The 18,203-nt window shown below is 43.6% G+C and overlaps 4 protein-coding genes across 8 annotated transcripts; all 4 read left to right on the forward strand.

Moving 5' to 3' along the window:
* The first annotated feature begins 376 nt into the window (after positions 1-376).
* Positions 377-3,656, forward strand: LOC101779109 (L10-interacting MYB domain-containing protein-like). The gene is made up of 3 exons (XM_004972309.2): positions 377-822; positions 2,678-2,978; positions 3,060-3,656. The coding sequence occupies exons 1-3, from the start codon at positions 377-379 to the stop codon at positions 3,654-3,656; spliced, it is 1,344 nt and encodes a 447-aa protein (XP_004972366.2).
* Positions 3,657-6,273: 2,617 nt separating this feature from the next.
* Positions 6,274-7,519, forward strand: LOC101757072. The gene is made up of 2 exons (XM_004971342.2): positions 6,274-6,567; positions 6,662-7,519. The coding sequence occupies exons 1-2, from the start codon at positions 6,330-6,332 to the stop codon at positions 7,399-7,401; spliced, it is 978 nt and encodes a 325-aa protein (XP_004971399.1). The 5' UTR covers positions 6,274-6,329; the 3' UTR covers positions 7,402-7,519.
* Positions 7,520-7,752: 233 nt separating this feature from the next.
* On the forward strand, positions 7,753-14,634 carry LOC101757464 (BTB/POZ domain-containing protein FBL11). Of its 4 annotated transcripts, none has more exons than XR_002677857.1 (19): positions 7,753-7,996; positions 8,091-8,141; positions 8,210-8,336; positions 8,729-8,864; positions 8,970-9,019; positions 9,152-9,240; positions 9,326-9,434; positions 9,571-9,607; positions 9,745-9,890; positions 10,617-11,160; positions 11,272-11,529; positions 11,711-11,856; positions 12,453-12,791; positions 12,881-13,121; positions 13,203-13,258; positions 13,680-13,930; positions 14,009-14,053; positions 14,162-14,230; positions 14,308-14,634. XR_002677857.1 is itself a non-coding variant. In XM_004971343.3 (19 exons), the coding sequence occupies exons 1-19, from the start codon at positions 7,803-7,805 to the stop codon at positions 14,485-14,487; spliced, it is 2,898 nt and encodes a 965-aa protein (XP_004971400.1). In that variant the 5' UTR covers positions 7,757-7,802; the 3' UTR covers positions 14,488-14,634. The 4 variants fall into 4 exon arrangements, 3 of the variants coding, with proteins under 3 accessions (XP_022682736.1, XP_012701242.1, XP_004971400.1); XM_004971343.3 differs by having other exon boundaries at positions 7,757-7,996; positions 13,680-13,760; XM_022827001.1 differs by lacking the exon at positions 14,308-14,634 and having other exon boundaries at positions 13,680-13,806.
* A 128-nt stretch (positions 14,635-14,762) lies between these two features.
* On the forward strand, positions 14,763-17,379 carry LOC101757860 (tRNA dimethylallyltransferase 2). 2 transcript variants are annotated; one of them, XM_004971345.3, is made up of 10 exons: positions 14,763-15,110; positions 15,193-15,272; positions 15,404-15,472; positions 15,581-15,662; positions 15,755-15,849; positions 15,974-16,048; positions 16,206-16,568; positions 16,659-16,734; positions 16,823-16,965; positions 17,055-17,379. In XM_004971345.3, the coding sequence occupies exons 1-10, from the start codon at positions 14,858-14,860 to the stop codon at positions 17,178-17,180; spliced, it is 1,362 nt and encodes a 453-aa protein (XP_004971402.1). In that variant the 5' UTR covers positions 14,763-14,857; the 3' UTR covers positions 17,181-17,379. The 2 variants fall into 2 exon arrangements, with proteins under 2 accessions (XP_004971402.1, XP_004971401.1); XM_004971344.3 differs by having other exon boundaries at positions 14,765-15,110; positions 16,814-16,965.
* The last annotated feature ends 824 nt before the right edge of the window (positions 17,380-18,203 follow it).

Genomic DNA, 18,203 nt, shown 5'->3' on the forward strand with positions numbered 1-18,203 from the left:
CGCGGCTTCCCCTCCATCCGCGCCCCCCATGTTACCAAATTACCCTTCGACTTCGGCAAAATTACACCGAATTGCCACCGCCTCCTTTTCCTTTCTTCCTCTCGCGAACCGTTCCTTTCTCTTCTTCTGGTAGCGCCTCCTCCGGTCTGGTCTGGCGGCGGCCGGCATGGACCCTCCTCCGGCGGCGGGAAACTTGGATCCGGCGGTCGAAAGGGGTAGATCCGGTGGTGGGCTCCAAGATGCGCCAAGCGGAGGGTCCAACGGCGCGCCGTATGTGTCCGGCGGAGGGGCTGGCGGCGCCCCGTTCTTGTGGCCGGGAGGCCCGCCGACGGGTCCCCTGGGTGCCCTCCTGGCCGCCGCGGGAGTGCCTCCCGGCATGGTGGCGGGCGCATGGCCTGGAGGCGCAGCAACCGCGGCGGGCCAGCCACCGGCGCAGCAACCGGCCATCCCAGCCGCGGCGGGCCTGGCCGCCGGCGCGTGGCCCGGCATCCCCGGCGCATGGCCCGGCGTCCCCAGCGCGGGGCCATCAGCTTCCCAGGCCTCCGGCATCCCCAACGCCGCCATGCCCGGAGGATGGCCGGAGTGGTGGGCCGGAGCAGCGGCGGCGGCTCTAGGGCCGGATTGGCTCCGTGCCGATCCTCAACAGGAGACAGCTTCACAGGAGGTTGGAGGCAATGACGAGCGGCTGCCGGTTCGGGTCACCTCTGGTCCAGTTCGGAGCTCCTCAACTCGTCGGCGAGGTACCCGCGCACCTAGGCCACCACCGGCGGCTAGGACAGCTACTGCTCCTGCATCTGTGGACGTCGACCTCACCGATCCAAGGTAAGAACATATGATCCAATTAAAGTGATTTCCTTGTTTGAGCCATTGTGATTGCTGTTGTGATTGTTGAAGCCATTGTGATTGCTGTTGTGTTTGAGCTCAAGCCATTGTCTTGCTGTTGTCCTTAGAAAGAAGAACATGCGTGACGCATTTGCTATCTGGGACATTTTGTTGTGAACTGTGGTGTGTATTTGGATTTTTAAAGTTTTGCTTGCTATCTGGGGTGCCAGGCATGCATCAGCTGCTGGCCATTGCCTTGCATGGTCATGAAATGTGTTTTCTTTAGGGAACTGCATGCCCATTCTTGGATTCAGCATCCTTCAGTCCTTGTGGTATATTATTATCCTTCAGTCATATGCCCTAAGCAATATGCATGTAGCTAGATAACAAGATACACTAGAGTGACAGGCGACATGCCAATCTTCTGTGTGACCACTTTCACTCATTTGCATCCTGGTTTAATAAATGTCTAAGAGTCAAAAATGGCTCCTCGCAAATGTTCCATATATGATATATCATATATGTATATTACTTCATATCATAGCATATTAGTAGATCATTAGCATATCGCAATGTTTCATATCATTGCTTTTGCAGACAGCAATGTAGTAGTACCTGTGCATTGTTATTTCCCAGCTAATTGAAGGTGCGTGGTACGGTGTCTATCATCCACTCTTATGTTGAAGGTGCGTGGCTTGTCGTGGGGTTTGAGAGCCAGAGAAGTTCTAGTCAGAAGTTGAAGACTTGTTCCCCATCAGGAGTAGGGGAAGTAGGGGAATGTGCCTTCTCAATGTTCAGTTTCATGACTTCTCTGCTGTTTTGATGTATTTTTCAATCCAAGTGATAAATTTTTTATCTGTACTCATGGATGAAGCGGGAAATGATTTTGACGAAAATCTTTCCAAGGTTGCATGATTGTTTTGTTCTTAAGTGGTTTCTGCATTCTTGGGCCAAATGTTACAGATTGATTCTGGAGGTTTGATCCTGATAAGACTTATCCAAGACTAAACAAATTTCTTATGCAAAGAAATAGTAGTTCAGCCATATTTATTTTCTTTTGTACACATTTTTTTTCACTTTCATGGTTATCTCACTTGCATTTCTTTATACTTACTGTTATACAATTTCAGTCTCAAATTTGATTGGTAGTTGTCATTCTTTTACTGGTGACAGACCATCATATGACCTGCAATCCTAGGACTTTAGGTAACCTGATGTGTCGGTCACCACTATGGTCCAGTAACTTGTTCATCTTAAGCTTGCAGCTATGTCGTAACTTCCATTCTCAATATTGTTTAACATAGAGGTGATTTGGTGCTCTGCACTGCAATAGTGTTTTTATTTACCCTCTACTGTTTTGCTGAGGGGATTATGATTTCTAGTTTGCTGGCTATATTTAATAATGAGTTGGGATGAGCTTGTCCACCTATCAGACTGTTGCCTTGACACAATGAAAGTTATCAGTTTCTAGTCTGCTGTCCTTCAAGAGTTGGTGCTTGAAGCGTTTTCATTAGTCATTACTGCTCTAGCTATCTTCTCTTCTGCCATTTAATCCAAGTTCTGATGTTCTGCCATTTAATGTTGGACCTTCTGTACCACTCTCCACGATTATACTATGATTGTGTGTAGTTGTTACTGCTTAGAAGGCATCTTATGCCGAGAAATCCTGAATGGACCTTGTGACCTGCTTTGCTTATTTGAAGGCATCTTCTACTCTGTCATGCTTGATTCATTCTGTCAACCAGACCGGTTCTGTAATAGTAAGTCTGGGACAGATTTGCTACTTTAGAGAATTCTGCAATATATTCTAGTATACTGCCATATATAGTTTCTGAATATATCCTATTGGCAACAGCTTGGCTGATTGGTGTGATGAGAACAATAGGATAGTTTGTGAGATTTTTGCTGATGAAGTTTTAAAAGGAAATAGATCAAGTACTCATTTGAGTAAGACCGGGTACAAGAATGTGATAGCAAGGTTTAAAGAGAGGACTGGGATTGAGTACACTAGAAAGCAATTCAAGAATAAATGGGATAAGTCGAAGCAAGATTATGGTATTTGGAAGCAGTTGAAAAATAAGGAGACTGGGATTGGATGGGATGAAACTGGGAAGAATATTGTAATGTCAGAGGCATGGTGGAAGAAAACAGCAAAAGTAAGTAGATAAGTTGCAGTTGTACCAGATTTTTCATTTTACAATATGTAAAAATATTAATATCTAACTATTGCATTTCAGGATATAAAGGGCTCTACCAGATTCAAGCTGAAAGGACTACAAAATGAAGAACAGCTAAGCATTATGTTTGAAGACCTCAGAAATACTGGTGATGAACATTGGTCCGCTTCTAGTGGTATAGCACCTTCTTCAGCAAACTTGTCTCGTGAAAGCTCTCCAATTCCTATTGATGATGAAGATGAAGCAGACAAAGTGGATTCGGACAGTGAGCCGGAGGAGGTGACACCTAGGAGTGTGCATGGTTCAAAGAGAGGTCGAGGGGCTAGTAACATCAAGGGAAAGAAACCCAAGACAAGTACAGGGCATTGGTTTCAGGAACAAATGGGCAAGATTGTGGAGATGAATGAGAGGACAACTGCATCTTGTGAATCTATTGCAAGGAGGGAGGATACATCTGGTTGTTCCATCCAGGATGTCATGACTTTGGTCAAGAATTGTGGGGCTCTTCCCTCGACGAATGAACATTTTGTTGCATCTCTAGTTTTTACCAAGAGGGCTGAACGAGAGATGTTTATGACTTTGGATACACCTGAGGAGAGGTTTGATTGGCTGAAGAGGAAGTATGAATGGATGACTAGAAATGATGTGCCTAAGTAGTTTGTGCAACATGCTTGTATCCTTTGGATTCTATTTCTATGCTACTCTGAAATATGTATGCTTATGTATGCTACTCTGAAATATGTATGCTTATGTATGCTACTTTGAATCTATATTCTATATATGCCTAAGTAGTTTGAGTATATCTTATGTATGCTACTTTGAATCTATATTCTACTTTGCAATTCATGAATGTTACTTATATCATGAACAGATCTGAATCTTCTGACGATGAGATGTCTGATCATGATGAATGGGTTAAAAACACTCTTGGATTGTTGCGGTCTGCTCAAAATTGTCAATTTGCCACTGCTCTTATTTCTTGCAAGTACTTCATGACTTACCATGACAAGAATGATGTTAGAATTCCGGCACAAAGTGGATTCGGTTGGACAATGGAGAAGCTAAACACTCCAGGTGAAAGTCATAAGCAATTCCGAATGAATGCATCTCTATTTTACAAGTTGCATGATCTGTTAGTGGGTAGCTATGGACTAAAATCATCTCTTCATATGAGTTCTATGGAATCATTGGCTATTTTCCTACTTGTGTGTGGGCATGGTACTTCTACCAGTGGTGTACATGGTATATTCAAGCACTCCGCAGAAACAATTAGTAGAAAATTTGAGGAGGTATTGATATGTATGGTGGCTATGAGTGCAGACTACATAAAGCCAATTGACCCTAATTTCTCTACTACACATCCTAGGATTAGTAATGATCGTAGGATGATGCCACACTTTAAAGATTGCATTGGAGCTTTGGATGGCACTCACATTTCAGCGACACCACGTCCTGAGGACCAGATTAGGTACATTGGTCGGAGTGGCAAAGCGACACAAAATGTTCTTGGTATTGTTGATTTCGACATGAGGTTCACTTATGCATCTATTGGTCAGCCCGGGTCTATGCATGATACTAATGTTCTCTTCCATGCACTTCGACATGATCACTCTACCTTTCCACACCCCCCTCTAGGTATGTCGGATCACCTACCTTATCTTTTCTCATGTCTATACATGAATGCGCGTGGCTCACAACCTTCATTTTTTTACATGTGTATTTAGGAAAGTATTATATGGTTGATGCCGGGTACCCAAATAGACCTGGATACTTGGCACCATACAAGGGTGAAAGGTATCATGTGCCAGATTGGAGGAGAGGTCCTGCTCCAAATGGTGAGCAAGAACATTTTAACCATTTGCATTCAAGTATTCGCAATGTGGTAGAGCGCTCTTTTGGTGTGTGGAAAATGAAGTGGAGAATCCTTCTCAAGATGCCGAGTTACCCAATGGAGAAGCAAATGATGATAGTTGCCGCAACCATGTGTCTCCATAACTTCATTCGTGAAAACCACACACAAGATAAGGATTTCCGCAAATGCGATCGGAATCCCGATTATATGCCCACTATACCTTCAAGATATAGGAAGCACTATGTCTCTCAAGATGCTGGAGATACATCCAACATGGAAACAGATGATCGGACCATGGATAAATTCCGAGATGATCTTGCTAGAGCAATCTTCCTTTCTAGATCATCTTGAGTATGTCAGTTAGCTTATATGGTTGCATGCTATGTAAGGATGGTAGCTATTATTTATGAACCGTGATGAATTCAAATATTAAAAAAAAATCAGCTGAATTTTTTTGAGAGAAATACAGGAGTAGCAATTAAAATATTTATGAAACGTGATGAACCGTGATGAACCGTGAGAATTTTTTTGAACCTGGATGCGACATTCGCTAGTAATCTATTTATGAACCGTGATTATCTATTTTCATCTATTAAAAAAAATCCATATAGTTAAGGGCATCTATGACATTTGATTTATCAAAGCCATTCCTAAAAATACAGGAGAAGCCGTTTTGCCAAACACTTTTCAGAATGGCTTCAGCTTCACCAGAGAAGCTGTTTCACCAGAGCAGCCACAGCCGCAGCCGTTTCAGCCACAGCCACAGCCCTACCAAACAGGCCCATAGTCCCACTTGAACTTTGAAAGTGGCATATATATAATGTAAGTTGGAATTTGTAATGTTGGCCGTGCTGCAGAGAAAGAAGGAAATGGCGTGGAATTTCATTCTTGACTTGTGGTAGCTTAGCCGACCTGCATGCTGCAAGTAGCTAATTAACGCGCAAGTAGGTATGTATTCGATCCCTCTGTTCCAAATTACTATTCGTTTTAGCTTTTCCAAGTACATAACTTTTGCTACTACGTATCTAGATATAATATATATCTAGGTGCATAGCAAAAGTTATGTATCTAGAAAAGTCAAAACGGAGGGAGTAGCATAGCACCGTAATAGATGATCGATGGTCACCGCTAGCGTAATAGCTAGTGTTGGTTGTTTATACTAATTAGGATGTTGATTGCATTGCATTGTCTCTATCTTGTGTACAAGGGAAGCATCAAGCATGCATTTTGATTTGCTGAGCCGGGACTCAAGCTCCTCCTCCGATCAATAGTATGCTCCAATAATGCATGTCAACTTCGACGGCCAGCTCTCTCTCTCTCTCTCTCTGCCCTGCAGCTGCGTGCACCCCCAGCTAGCTAGCTTAGCTAGATCGATTGATCACCAGCTAGCTAGCTATACATATAAAGCTAGGCTCAGCTGTGGCTGCGAGATCACCAGCTAGCTAGCTCCATCGATCATCATTGATCTAACAGCACACATGGCGTCGACGACGGTGATGCGGCTGGTGCTGGTCATGGTGTGCTTGGCGGCGTTTGCCGTCGTGCAGTCGGCTTCACAGGCGCCGCGCTTGGCGGTGGCCACCCCGTCGAAGAATAAGAACACGCAGCACAAGTGCACCAACACCAGGACTAACAAGACCACCTGCACGGCCAGCTGCAACAACCGATGCCCTCACAAGTGCCTCATCCATTGCCCAAGCTGCAAGACATTCTGCCGTCAGTATTAGTTTTGTTGTATTTTCTATTACATGCAAAATGCAATAATGCAACAATGCAAACAATTAATGAAACAATATAATAATATATGCAGTGTGCGACTTCTACCCCGGCGTCTCCTGCGGCGACCCTCGCTTCACCGGCGCCGACGGCAACAACTTCTACTTCCACGGCAAGAAGGACCAGGACTTCTGCATCCTCTCCGACGCCAACCTACACATCAACGCCCACTTCATCGGCAAGCGCAACCCCGCCATGAGCCGCGACTTCACCTGGATCCAGGCCCTCGGCATCCGCTTCGCCCACCACCGCCTCTACGTCGGCGCCGCCAGGACCGCCAAGTGGGACGCCGCCGCCGACCACCTCACCATCGCCTTCGACGACGAGGACGTCGAGCTGCCCCGCTCCGTCGGCGCCAGGTGGGCACCCCCCACCGCGCCGGCGCTCTCCGTCACCAGGACCGCGCAGGTCAACACCGTCGTCGTCGAGCTCAGGGGCGTCTTCCGCATCATGGCCAACGTCGTGCCCATCACCGCTGAGGACTCGCGGATCCACAACTACGGCGTCACCGACGACGACAGCCTCGCGCACCTCGACCTGGGCTTCAAGTTCCACGACCTCACCGACGACGTCCACGGCGTCCTCGGCCAGACCTACCGCCCTGACTACGTCAACAAGCTCGACGTCAAGTCCAACATGCCGGTCATGGGCGGCGCGCCGGACTACCTCTCCTCCGATCTCTTCTCCACGGACTGCGCCGTCGCACGGTTCGGCCGCCGCCCCGCAACCATCGGAGGAGGACCGGCCATTGAGATGGTCACCGGCACGGAATAATGATTAAGCTACCCTAGCACGCAGTAATAATAATTTATCCATGACGTACGGTTTATCTGGGACAAATTGAAGAACAAGAAATAAGATTGAATTATCGTGGCAGCTCATTCAAATTCAATCTTTATGATCATTGACGTAAATCGAATACGACCGACGATTGATCATTGGAGGATTATAATGTGTTGCTGCTCTAGCTAGAGCGTAAGCAACATGTGGGCTTTTTTTTTTCAGCAAAAAAGAAGAAGAAATTAACAAAAGGAAAAATAATTGTTGAGGTTGGGCCTTGCCACTTTAGAGTTGGGCCTGCGGCTCTCGGACCGGCGGCGGCCCGCCGATCTATCTTGTGGGGAGGGAGAATTTGCTGAAGCAATCAGCCCAGAACCGAGCGAACACCACGGGCCATGTCCTTCGCCGGCGACGGGGAAGACGCCGCCGTCGCCGGCGACCCGGTGGTTCTTGAGATCACTGACACATCCTCCTCCGCCGAATCCGTTCCTCCCTCCTCCCCTCGCCCTCTGCCGGTCGCCGTCTCCGACCTCTCGCGCTTCGACACGCTTCCGTCCCCAACCGTCGCCGTTCGCGCCGACCGGCACAGGCAAGCGAGTGCTCTCTCATCTCGACCTAACTCCTTGCTGATTCCTACGCTTTCATGATCTAATCCTATCTTGTGGCGTGTCAATCGTGAACAGGCTAATCGAGAGCTCGTCCTACTTCCGCGCGCTCCTCGGCGGCAGCTTCAGGTCAGCGAAAACCCAAGCCCTCGAGCTCTCAAGCAACTACATCTCATGGACGCTTTCTGTGGGTGCAGTGAATCGGGCAGAGAATATGTGCAGCTCGGCTGCAATTTGGAGGCTGCCGTGCAAGTGCTACGCTATCTGTTTGAGCCTTCCGAGAGCTGTACCATCACGCACGGCAATTTCCTCCTGCTGTTGGAGGTATCCAGTCCTCCATTCAGTACACCTGTACACTGTACAATCTAGTGTTCGTTCTTATCAGTTCTGAATACAATGGTCCACAGTTGTGTGGCTCTGTACTTAGCTGCTGCTGTTGATTCATGATAATCACTTTGTCAGTAAGCTTAATTTTGATAATGTTTACCATTTTTCATAATTGGTGTTGCATGAATAAGAATTTCAAGTACTATTGTATTGTCTACTGTGGTGACCTTCATGAGCTGTTACAAGTAGACTGGTGCCATAGCAGAAAACTGCTGCAGGGAGATGTCCATTTAGGTCATACTCATTGCTTGATTTGAGGCTATTGCTACTACCTTTGGTTTATGGTAGGTAGTACTTCACTTAAGTCTCTAACTTCACTTATCCTTCAGGGAGCTTTGTTTCTTGCTGTTGAGAGCCTTCTAGTGGAGTGTGAAAGGTGGTTCCGCACCATGGGCTCTCGAACTTCTTCGGCGCTAGTTCCACTGGATTTCGTTATTGAAGTCTGGTACTTTGCTCAAGAGCATGGTTAGTGTCTTTTGTTATGGTGTTCTGGTATTCTCATAGCTTCCATTTTTAACAAAATCTACTTGACTCTTGAAGCTTTTTTGTTCACTATGGCTATGGTTGCAGGTGTTACTTTTGTTCAAGACATATGCCCAGAATATCTAGCTCAGAATTTTGTAGGTACAATATATTGCGTTGCAGTAACATTAATTTATGATACATTTCCTTGCGAAGTTTGGTTCCTTTTTATATGCTTTTGCATTATGCCATGTGCTTCCTGTATCATTACCATTGCGTGAACCGTGCAGGCATTTGTTATCTCAAGGAAGTCGTTTAATAAAATACCTTATGATTTGTTATGTTCAAGCATTGAATGTCCACATCTGACGGTCGATAGGTTCGTTGTTTCCTCACTGTTATTCCAAAACTTGATTGCTATGGTTCCCCTCTATGAAGGAAAATAATTTTCTGTCCTTGTCCAGTGAAAAACAATTGTGTGAAGCAATTTTATATTGGGTTTCAGAAAATATGGAACCCTGTGACCGGCCAAATTCCAACTCAGTAGATGGCCACCTCTTCCTTCTTAGCAAGGTACACATTCTACAATATATGTGAGTAATATTAGTGTTGAATCCATGTTGACTCCTGCATCTTCTGTATTGTGTTCATCAGGCCACCTGACTGTGTTCATTTATGCATATCTTTTTTGTCTCAATTATTTCCGTAGGTGAAGATATGCCTTTTACCATTAGAACTTGCGACAGGTACAAACTGTTCGATCTGTAATTTTTAAGTGATAACAGTTGATTCTCATGTTTGTTCTTTTTCTACATTACACACTCTCCACACTTTCTTGTCATATGTTAGTAACGATATGGCAAATTGTATTTGTATTTTTTAGGAATAAAGAGGCATTGGTTTGACTTTGGAAACAATATCGTTTGTACAATTCTTAATCTTCTCAAGGACAGTTTGAAAACTCTATTGGATGCCATTGCTGGCGGTAATTTGAAGGGATATGGCATTCGAATTACAGAATATTCAAAGGTATTCTTTTGCATTCACTTCCATTGTACTAATACTGTTGTAATACATTTAAGCTGTGTAGAATTCTTGAACTTTATGATTTATTCTTTTGAGTTCTTGTTGCTTTGCAAAAAATTACGTTTAGTGAATGGAACCAAATGCAACCTCTTCATGTACTTTAATCTGATCAAATGCTGGGAAAATAAGCGAAGTATTTGCTATGAAAGGCTTTAGGTTGACTAGATCTCACGCACTCTTAAAGTATTTTTTTCTGTATGCTAATTGGCTTACTTACCTTCATTTGTAAAACTAGTTTTTTTTTATGGAACAGCAGGGGGAGGCCCCTACTGATATTTTTATTTTATAAACATGATGGATATGTACATGTACAAGGCTACAAGCCCAAAGAGAGATCCTAATTAAAAGAGATTTAGTGAAATTACATAACCACTGTTCAAGCTCCAGCTTTAAGGATGGCTTAGCTCTGTGGATGGCAAGGGCAAGCTCCTCCATCTTCCAAGAGATACTGAGAGAGGACACCACCATGCATGATAATTCCATTTCTGTGTCTCCAAATGCACCAGCTGGCCACCATTACAATCTCCCTGAAAATTCTCAAACCAAAATCTCGCCTCGCCTTGATGATCATGTCAGAAGTCAATATGTAAAATTAGTTTTTGACCATCATTGTTCAGAGCAGAACATGCATGTTGTGTATTTTTAATGGATGACGATTTTATTTTGCAGAACATAGTGCTTTCAGGATGTCCACAAATAACTACAGCATTCTTGTACATATCTGTTCTCCCTACTGATCTGGATGTTTCATTTAAGAGAAGGATAGTAAGTTCATACACCCAGGTTGATCATCAAAGCTTCATTCTGTATGATGAACTGGAGAAGGCTGCTAAAACCTTATTATTTAGGAATGTACGCATGGTGGATCTTTCAAAATGTCCAAATGTTCATTTCGGTGCAGCAATTGACTGGTTGAAGTTGGCTTTTCCGGAACTAAGGATATTCAGAGCTTTACATTGTTTGTCATTTCACTTTGATGATTTGATATATCTGTTACTGAGATGTCCATGGATTGATGAAATTGATATGACTATTGATACCAGCACCATAACACCCAACCAATCAATAGTTTCTTTCAGTTCTGAAGTCTTAGGCAAAGTGAAGCAAAATCGAAGAAGATATTACATACCATGTCCACCATATGACAGGCAACTGAATTCAGTTTTCTCAAATGTGTCAAGATTAACATTAGAAGGCAGAAATGATATTGATGGTAATTAAAAAAAATTGATCTTATTGTCTCTTGCTTTGCAGCGGTGCCTATGGTCATTGCTTCATCATCTTACCAGCAAGCTAGTAACTTCTTTTTTTTGTGCACGTGCAGATGTGGACTTGGTGAAGATATCTGCGCTGAAAAATTCTCTCTCTTACATAAACATTAGAAACTGCACCATGTTGACAGATGATGGCATTTCAAACTTTCTGATGAAGTGTACAAAGATCCATTCAATAGTTCTTTCTTATACTTCGTTTGGAAACCGATCGATTCAAACGCTATGCACTACAAATCCTGACCACAATGATGGACATGCTCATGTTATGGCATTTAATATGCAAGAGTTACATCTGGGTGGCTGCAAAGGTAAAAACAGTTGTCTTTGTTTCATGCCCATGATCCCTCCACAACTAAGAAAATGACAACTTATTTAAGACAACAGGAATATGATGATATGCTTGTTTCTATTGATTTGCATAATCATGTGCTCACCTTCCACTACAGGCGAATGGGCGCAGTAGCTGATTAGATTTATGTCTATGTGTAGGTATTGATGCTGCTGCTTTGTCCCAGCTAATGAGCATTATAAATATCACGAAATTTCTGTGCTTAAGGGAAACATCACTTACAGATGGTGCACTCTGCAAGTTTGTTGGCTCTAGTCTTGAGTATCTTGATGTTTCAGAGACCATGGTACGTTGTTTCTGTTTGAAATTATGGTTTTGTTCAATGTGCCTGGTCACCTTTTTGTATTTTAATGTGTTTCTTATTTATAAAAATATGTATCATACTGGTTATTTAATTTAGTTTGAGCTTCTAATTAATCAAGCACTACAATTGACTTATTGATGAAATGCTCATACTGGGACATTCACTGAGCCAGGAGACTGTTGATGAGTAACACATGCTGAACTAGGGAGTTTTTTTCCTCGTGTCATTACATTAAGAAGAACCCAAAGAATACAGTGCACCCAAAGCACACGCACGCACACCCCCTCGGCTAGAGTTTATACTCAACCACCACACATAAAACTCCCTATCATCCGACTGTGGATCATTTGTTTCTATCTATCAGGCTGATATGTTATTCTTCCTAGAGTTTAGTTTTAGTATATAATTTTTAATCATGTGATGAACTTTTCTGCTATTTTGTTTGAATGCGATAGCCATCATTACCATTGCTGGCTGCAAAGGAAAACCCCAATTTTTTTTTTGTATTTCTCGAGTTTCATGGTCTTTATACCACAATAGAGTGCTTAATTCTTTTTTTCCTGTCCATAAACTTGCAGGTTTCTATGGTATCGTTAGCACCAGTTATACGAAGAAATTGTAATTTGAACTGTCTGAAAACAGCTGGATGCCGTAATCTTCTGTTTGAACGTGATGAAGTAGAACAAATCAGTGGTAACAAGTATGGAAATTTTCTACAGGAGATAGGAAGTACTTGTTGTTTGGAGGATGTTGAAATGGGTTGGGGATTTTGCCCTATTCAAATCAAAGACCTTATTCCTTCTTTTAGTAAAGTAAGGAAGATGACAGTTGGCCTCGGCACAACATTAGCGGAGAATGTCCTGCATGCTCTACCTGTAATTTGCCCATTTCTCGAGTCTCTGACACTGAGGTTTCAGGTGTGCCCCAACACTCTACTGCATGATAACTAAAAACTTGTGCCTTTCACTCCATGCCCATAATAATAAATTGACAATTCTACTTCCAGGTGATATCTGACAGTGTTGTTAGAAATCTATTGGAATCGGCAACAAATCTTCAGGTGCTTTGCCTGCACCATTGTATTGGCAGTTTAACTTCATTTAGCTTTCAAACAAAGGCACCGACATTAAGGGTACTACGGCTTCAGTGGGTTACTCCATGGATTACCAATGATGATTTGAAAATCCTTACAGATAATTGTAACTTAGTTGAACTTTCACTGTCTGGTTGCAAACTCCTTGACTCCAGTAAGTTTTACTTTCAAATTCAGGATGTTGATCCACCTGTTATTTTGTCTGTTTGGGTTTTCACCTTTTCTTGATCTACAGGCTCTCAAGAGATAATCTCATCTGGGTGGCCAAACCTGGTGCTTTTACACCTTGAGGTATCCCTAATTGCAACCTTTATCTCGTCCATTTGAGTAAAGTTAGTATTAATGGTTCAGTGCTTAAAATATGTTCTTTTCCTATAAAATCAAATTTAGGGGGTTCGGTCGTTAATGTAACTATACTCAGTGGGATTTGCCTAGTGGTGGGGGCAACACAAGCCTTCTTTGAAAGAGTAGCTTCTAGAACTAACAAAATAGCCTGTCCATATTTTGTGCATTGGCATGTACTCTACAGTTGTGTTTAATTCACTGATATATGTTTTATATTAGTTGAAACTTTAATTTGAGATGTATTTTACTTCCAATGCTATAAAGTGTGTATTATGCTTTTCAACCTGTAAACTCTGTTCAATGGTTGAAATCGTTTCCAACTTGTAAACTCCGTCTTGTATGGATGCCATTCTTTTTCCATATACAGGACTGTGGTCAAGTAACGGTTCAAGGGGTTTCTTCTATTTTAAACTGTAAAGCTTTGGAAGACGTCCTACTACGACACACGGTGCGTATGAAGAATGTCTTAGTCAGGTTATTGAGATATATTTCTGGTAAATCCTAAAGCACAACTAAAATCGTACTTGAGGATGGGTGTGGTTGCTGATATGGACGTGGTCGAAACAAAGCTTTCGAAATGATGTGTGAACTTGCATTTTAAAAAAATATTTTCAAGATGTATGCCGATGCACATTTCTCCATTAAGAAGTTCAATGATTCTTTGGTTATATAGTGTCTGAGACTTGAGAACTGCAGGGTAGAGGCATCGGAAGGAGCATCATAGACGATGCTATCAGAGAGGTACCTTGGTAGCTCGTCGCACCATCTATTGTTCCTTTACCACTGGCATTATATATTAGATGTCGTTTTGACATCTGTAGCTTAAGCTAAATTTGATCCCTATTGCAGTTACCACTACTACGGAAGCTGGCTTTGGATCTTTGTGATGCTTGTGAAGAAGGTTATGAGAGCCCAAATGTGAGTACCGAAAAGATTTGTGGCCGTAAGTTGATTAGATAGACGCTAATATATGGCCGTTACTATTTGTTTTGTAGAACGCGGAGGGGAAGATGATTAGAGCCGTAAGAATGAGCAGGTGCAAGACGCTGAGGGGGTCTTGTTTGGAGCTCCCCAGAGGTAGTGGAGGGGCCTCAAAGCCGGTGCACAAGGACACCGTAGTGCTGGAATGGAGCAGCACGAGGCTGACAACCACCATAGTCAAAGAAAGAGTGTGACAAGCTGCCATCTTCAGAGTAGTGTGTTTGTATCAAATGAATATGATCTTTGGACAAGTTAGTCCTGGGACCAAACTGTGATGATGTTGCTGTTGTACCCTAGCATTGTCAAACTTTAATCCACGGAAAAAAAAAAATGGGACTAAACCTCTGTGTTTCCATTCGTCTTTATTTTTTTTTCAGAGAAAAAAATACATTTTTAGTAGCAAAAACTGAATTGTTTAGAGGCAAAAGTCCTGAGTGCAATGCAATGTCCGGACCAACTAGAATTGAATGATGAAGAAAATAGAAGGCCCACAGCCCGCAGGAGAACCCGCACCCACACCCATCTGCCTGCCTAGCTTCCGTTACGCCTCCCGCCGCCGTGGAGATGGCCCACCCCGCCGACTCCGCCTCCACGCCGCCGGCTCCAAACGCCGGCGAGGGTTCCCCGCCGTCTCCGCCTCAAAGGGGTCGGGGCAAGGTGGTGATTGTGATGGGCGCCACGGGCGCCGGCAAGTCGCGGCTGGCCGTCGACCTCGCGGCCCACTTCGCCGGCGTCGAGGTGGTCAGCGCCGACTCCATGCAGGTCTACCGCGGCCTTGACGTCCTCACCAACAAGGTTCCTCTGCACGAGCAGAAAGGTCTCTGCCCCCCCACCCGATCCAGTCCCCAATCCCCAACTTCAGTTTCCTGTCAGATTATATTCTTGATGCGTGTCTCCAGGTGTTCCTCACCATCTCCTTAGCGTAATTGATCCCTCCGTCGAGTTCACTTGCCGCGATTTCCGCGACCATGCCGTGCCGGTAAGCCAATGCTGCTGCTGCTACAAGCATCACTACTTTACTCTAGTTGCAAATGTTCAGTACTTCAGTGGTACCACTTGGTTTGGTGACCTGTGTAACAAAATTGCTCACGTATTCCCCTCTGGTTACAGATCATACAAGAAATACTGAATCGCGGTGGCCTCCCTGTTATTGTCGGCGGCACAAACTTCTACATCCAGGTAATTTTGATTTGATGGCAGGTCGATTTCTGTATGATGAAGTTCATCTTATTTTGAATGACTGCACTATCCGATTTGCTCCTGTGTCTTTGCCCTTACATATTGTAGGCCCTTGTTAGCCCATTCCTCTTTGATGACATGGCACAAGATATGCAGGACTGTACTTTGAGTGATCACCCAGATGACATAGGTCAATACTCTAGTCACATTGTATACTTCTTGTTCTTAGCTTGTGTAGCTCAGTTTTCAAACATCGGTTGACCTGTCTGTTATGCCAATCAGGCCTTAACAATAACGATGAAGGCAGTGGGTATGAACGCTTGAAGGAGATTGATCCTGTCGCAGCCCAACGGATCCACCCAAATGACCATAGAAAAGTAAGGGGTGCTGCCCAATTTTCCTAACTTTCTAGGACTCTGCTGTGTCAGGTTCCTTTTCTGTTCCCAATGATATTTATTGTTTTGTGTTTCTCCATTCCGCACGTGCTGTTGTGTTGAAAAGATAAAACGCTACCTTGAGTTGTATGCGACCACTGGTGCCCTACCCAGCAATCTTTTCCAAGGAGAGGCTGCTAAGGTGAGGAATTTCACCTATAGTTGTCTGCTTGGTGCTCACTTTTTGTCATTAATTAACTGCTGATTACCTTATATCTCACCTTTTATTTCTTGTATGCGTTTAAATTTGCTGGGAATTCTAAATGTCTAAAATGAGACCATTGGTTATGTCAGAGCAGAAATGGGGCCGGGCTAGTAACTCCAGATTCGACTGTTGTTTCCTGTGGGTAGATGCTGATATTCAAGTTCTGGATAACTATGTGAACCAAAGGGTTGATTGCATGATGGATGCTGGCCTGCTAGATGAAGTATGCAATATATATGATCCAGATGCTGTTTACACCCAAGGACTGCGGCAGGCCATTGGGGTTCGTGAATTTGATGAGTTTTTCAGACTATATTTAACAAGAAAAGAATCTGATAAGGATAAGGCGGCTTCTTCTACAACTATGTTAACTGTACATGATGATCAACTTAAGAGCTTGTTGGATGATGCTGTTTCCCAGCTTAAGACAAACACACGCAGGCTTGTTCGTCGTCAAGTAAACACTTGCATCCTTTGTTACCTTCGGTTAGAGGATTGAGTGAACATTGATTATTGACTAACTGTAACGTTTTGATTTCTCCTTCAGAGACGGAGACTACATCGGCTGAGTAAAGACTTTGGGTGGAACTTACATCGCGTTGATGCAACCAAAGCATTCTGCTGTAAGGCGATTTCTACTTACTGGTGCATCATCAAACAGCGTATTCTTGCTGTAGTAATCCCTTGTGCGTATTTTGCTAGGTACCACAGGCGACTCATGGAACCATGAAGTTGTGGAACCTTGTGTGGATGTTGTGAAAAGATTTTTGGCTGACGGCGCAGCTTGTTTGCCAAGCACAAATGCTTCAGATGGTATTGGAGAAAGAGAGTTATGGACTCAATACGTCTGCGAGGTGACTATTGTAACTCTGGAGCTGTATGTATGTATATATATAAGAAATCAAATGCTGATGAAGCATTGGTCTGAATGCTGTGTTTACAGGCCTGCGACAAGCGCGTGCTTCGAGGGGCGCACGAGTGGGAGCAGCACAGGCAAGGGCGAGGCCACCGAAGAAGAGTGCAGCGCCTGAAGCAGAGGAAGAGCCTGATAAGACCATCAGAATCGTAAAAACCCCATAGCAGATGATTGCGATTTGCAGCTGGGTGTTCTTTGTCTTGTAATCTTGTTAAGCAGTAGTTCCAAATTTTGAAGAGACTAGAGAGTACTGTATCTGTATTGTCTGAATGAACTATTACTAGTCTATCTGTTTCACTGAAGACTGTTGTTGTGATGTGGCAATCCAGTCGGCTGTCCTCCAGCTTTGATTTGATTAAATTAGTGGAAATGATATTTGCTGCAAATGCGTGTTGGCCAACAAAAAGCGCATTGGATTGGAGGTGACGTCCTCCGTCCAGCATCTGGGTCTCTGCTGTGTGTCATGATCATCACTGCTTGCCAACCTGACAGGGACATGCTGCTTCCCTAATGGGGAAGTACCGCCACGTCGGATGCTTAGCTGAAGCAATTTAGGGGGTGTTTGGATACGAGGTGCTAAACTTTAACATTGTCACATCGGATGTTCGGATGCTAATTAGAAGGACTAAACATGAGCTAATTATAAAACTAATTGCAGAACCCTGTGCTAATTCGCGAGATGAATCTATTAAGCTTAATTAATCCATCATTAGCAAATGGTTACTGTAGCACCACATTGTCAAATCATGGACTAATTAGGCTTAATAGATTCGTCTCATGAATTATACTCCATTTGTGCAATTAGTTTTATAATTAGCCTATGTTTAATACTCCTAATTAGCATCCAAACATCCGATGTGACAGGTGTTAAACTTTAACAGGGTGTTCCCAAACACCCCCTTAATTTCTCTACTATAACACTGATGAACTGAACCAAGCTCGTTTTTTTTTCTTTTCTACCTACTAGCCTAGTATGGGAAAAGAAAAGAGAAAAACGGACATCAAATTATTTCATGACTTCATTCATTTTCATGGGTGCCTAACCTATTTCATGAATTCATTGGTCTTTGGGCACCGACCTGAGGAACTCACTAGTATACACAAGGACTAACTGCACGTGTTTCATTTTCACCCCCTGACTAATTTCCACATTCCCCACGTGAGTAAAAGGCCTAA

Source organism: Setaria italica, chromosome V (genome assembly GCF_000263155.2).
Source record: "Setaria italica strain Yugu1 chromosome V, Setaria_italica_v2.0, whole genome shotgun sequence".
NCBI classification, from domain to species: domain Eukaryota; kingdom Viridiplantae; phylum Streptophyta; class Magnoliopsida; order Poales; family Poaceae; genus Setaria; species Setaria italica.

Coding starts and splice junctions, on each gene's coding strand:
- LOC101779109 (XM_004972309.2), top strand. CDS start 377: ATGGTGGCGGGCGCATGGCCTGGAGGCGCAGCAACCGCGGCGGGCCAG. Junction 823..2,677: donor GTCGACCTCACCGATCCAAG/GTAAGAACATAT, acceptor TATTGGCAACAG/CTTGGCTGATTGGTGTGATG. Junction 2,979..3,059: donor GGTGGAAGAAAACAGCAAAA/GTAAGTAGATAA, acceptor ATTGCATTTCAG/GATATAAAGGGCTCTACCAG.
- LOC101757072 (XM_004971342.2), top strand. CDS start 6,330: ATGGCGTCGACGACGGTGATGCGGCTGGTGCTGGTCATGGTGTGCTTG. Junction 6,568..6,661: donor AAGCTGCAAGACATTCTGCC/GTCAGTATTAGT, acceptor TAATATATGCAG/TGTGCGACTTCTACCCCGGC.
- LOC101757464 (XM_004971343.3), top strand. CDS start 7,803: ATGTCCTTCGCCGGCGACGGGGAAGACGCCGCCGTCGCCGGCGACCCG. Junction 9,020..9,151: donor AATATCTAGCTCAGAATTTT/GTAGGTACAATA, acceptor TGAACCGTGCAG/GCATTTGTTATCTCAAGGAA. Junction 14,054..14,161: donor TAGACGATGCTATCAGAGAG/GTACCTTGGTAG, acceptor TCCCTATTGCAG/TTACCACTACTACGGAAGCT.
- LOC101757860 (XM_004971344.3), top strand. CDS start 14,858: ATGGCCCACCCCGCCGACTCCGCCTCCACGCCGCCGGCTCCAAACGCC. Junction 15,850..15,973: donor ACCCAAATGACCATAGAAAA/GTAAGGGGTGCT, acceptor TGTGTTGAAAAG/ATAAAACGCTACCTTGAGTT. Junction 16,569..16,658: donor GCAGGCTTGTTCGTCGTCAA/GTAAACACTTGC, acceptor TTTCTCCTTCAG/AGACGGAGACTACATCGGCT.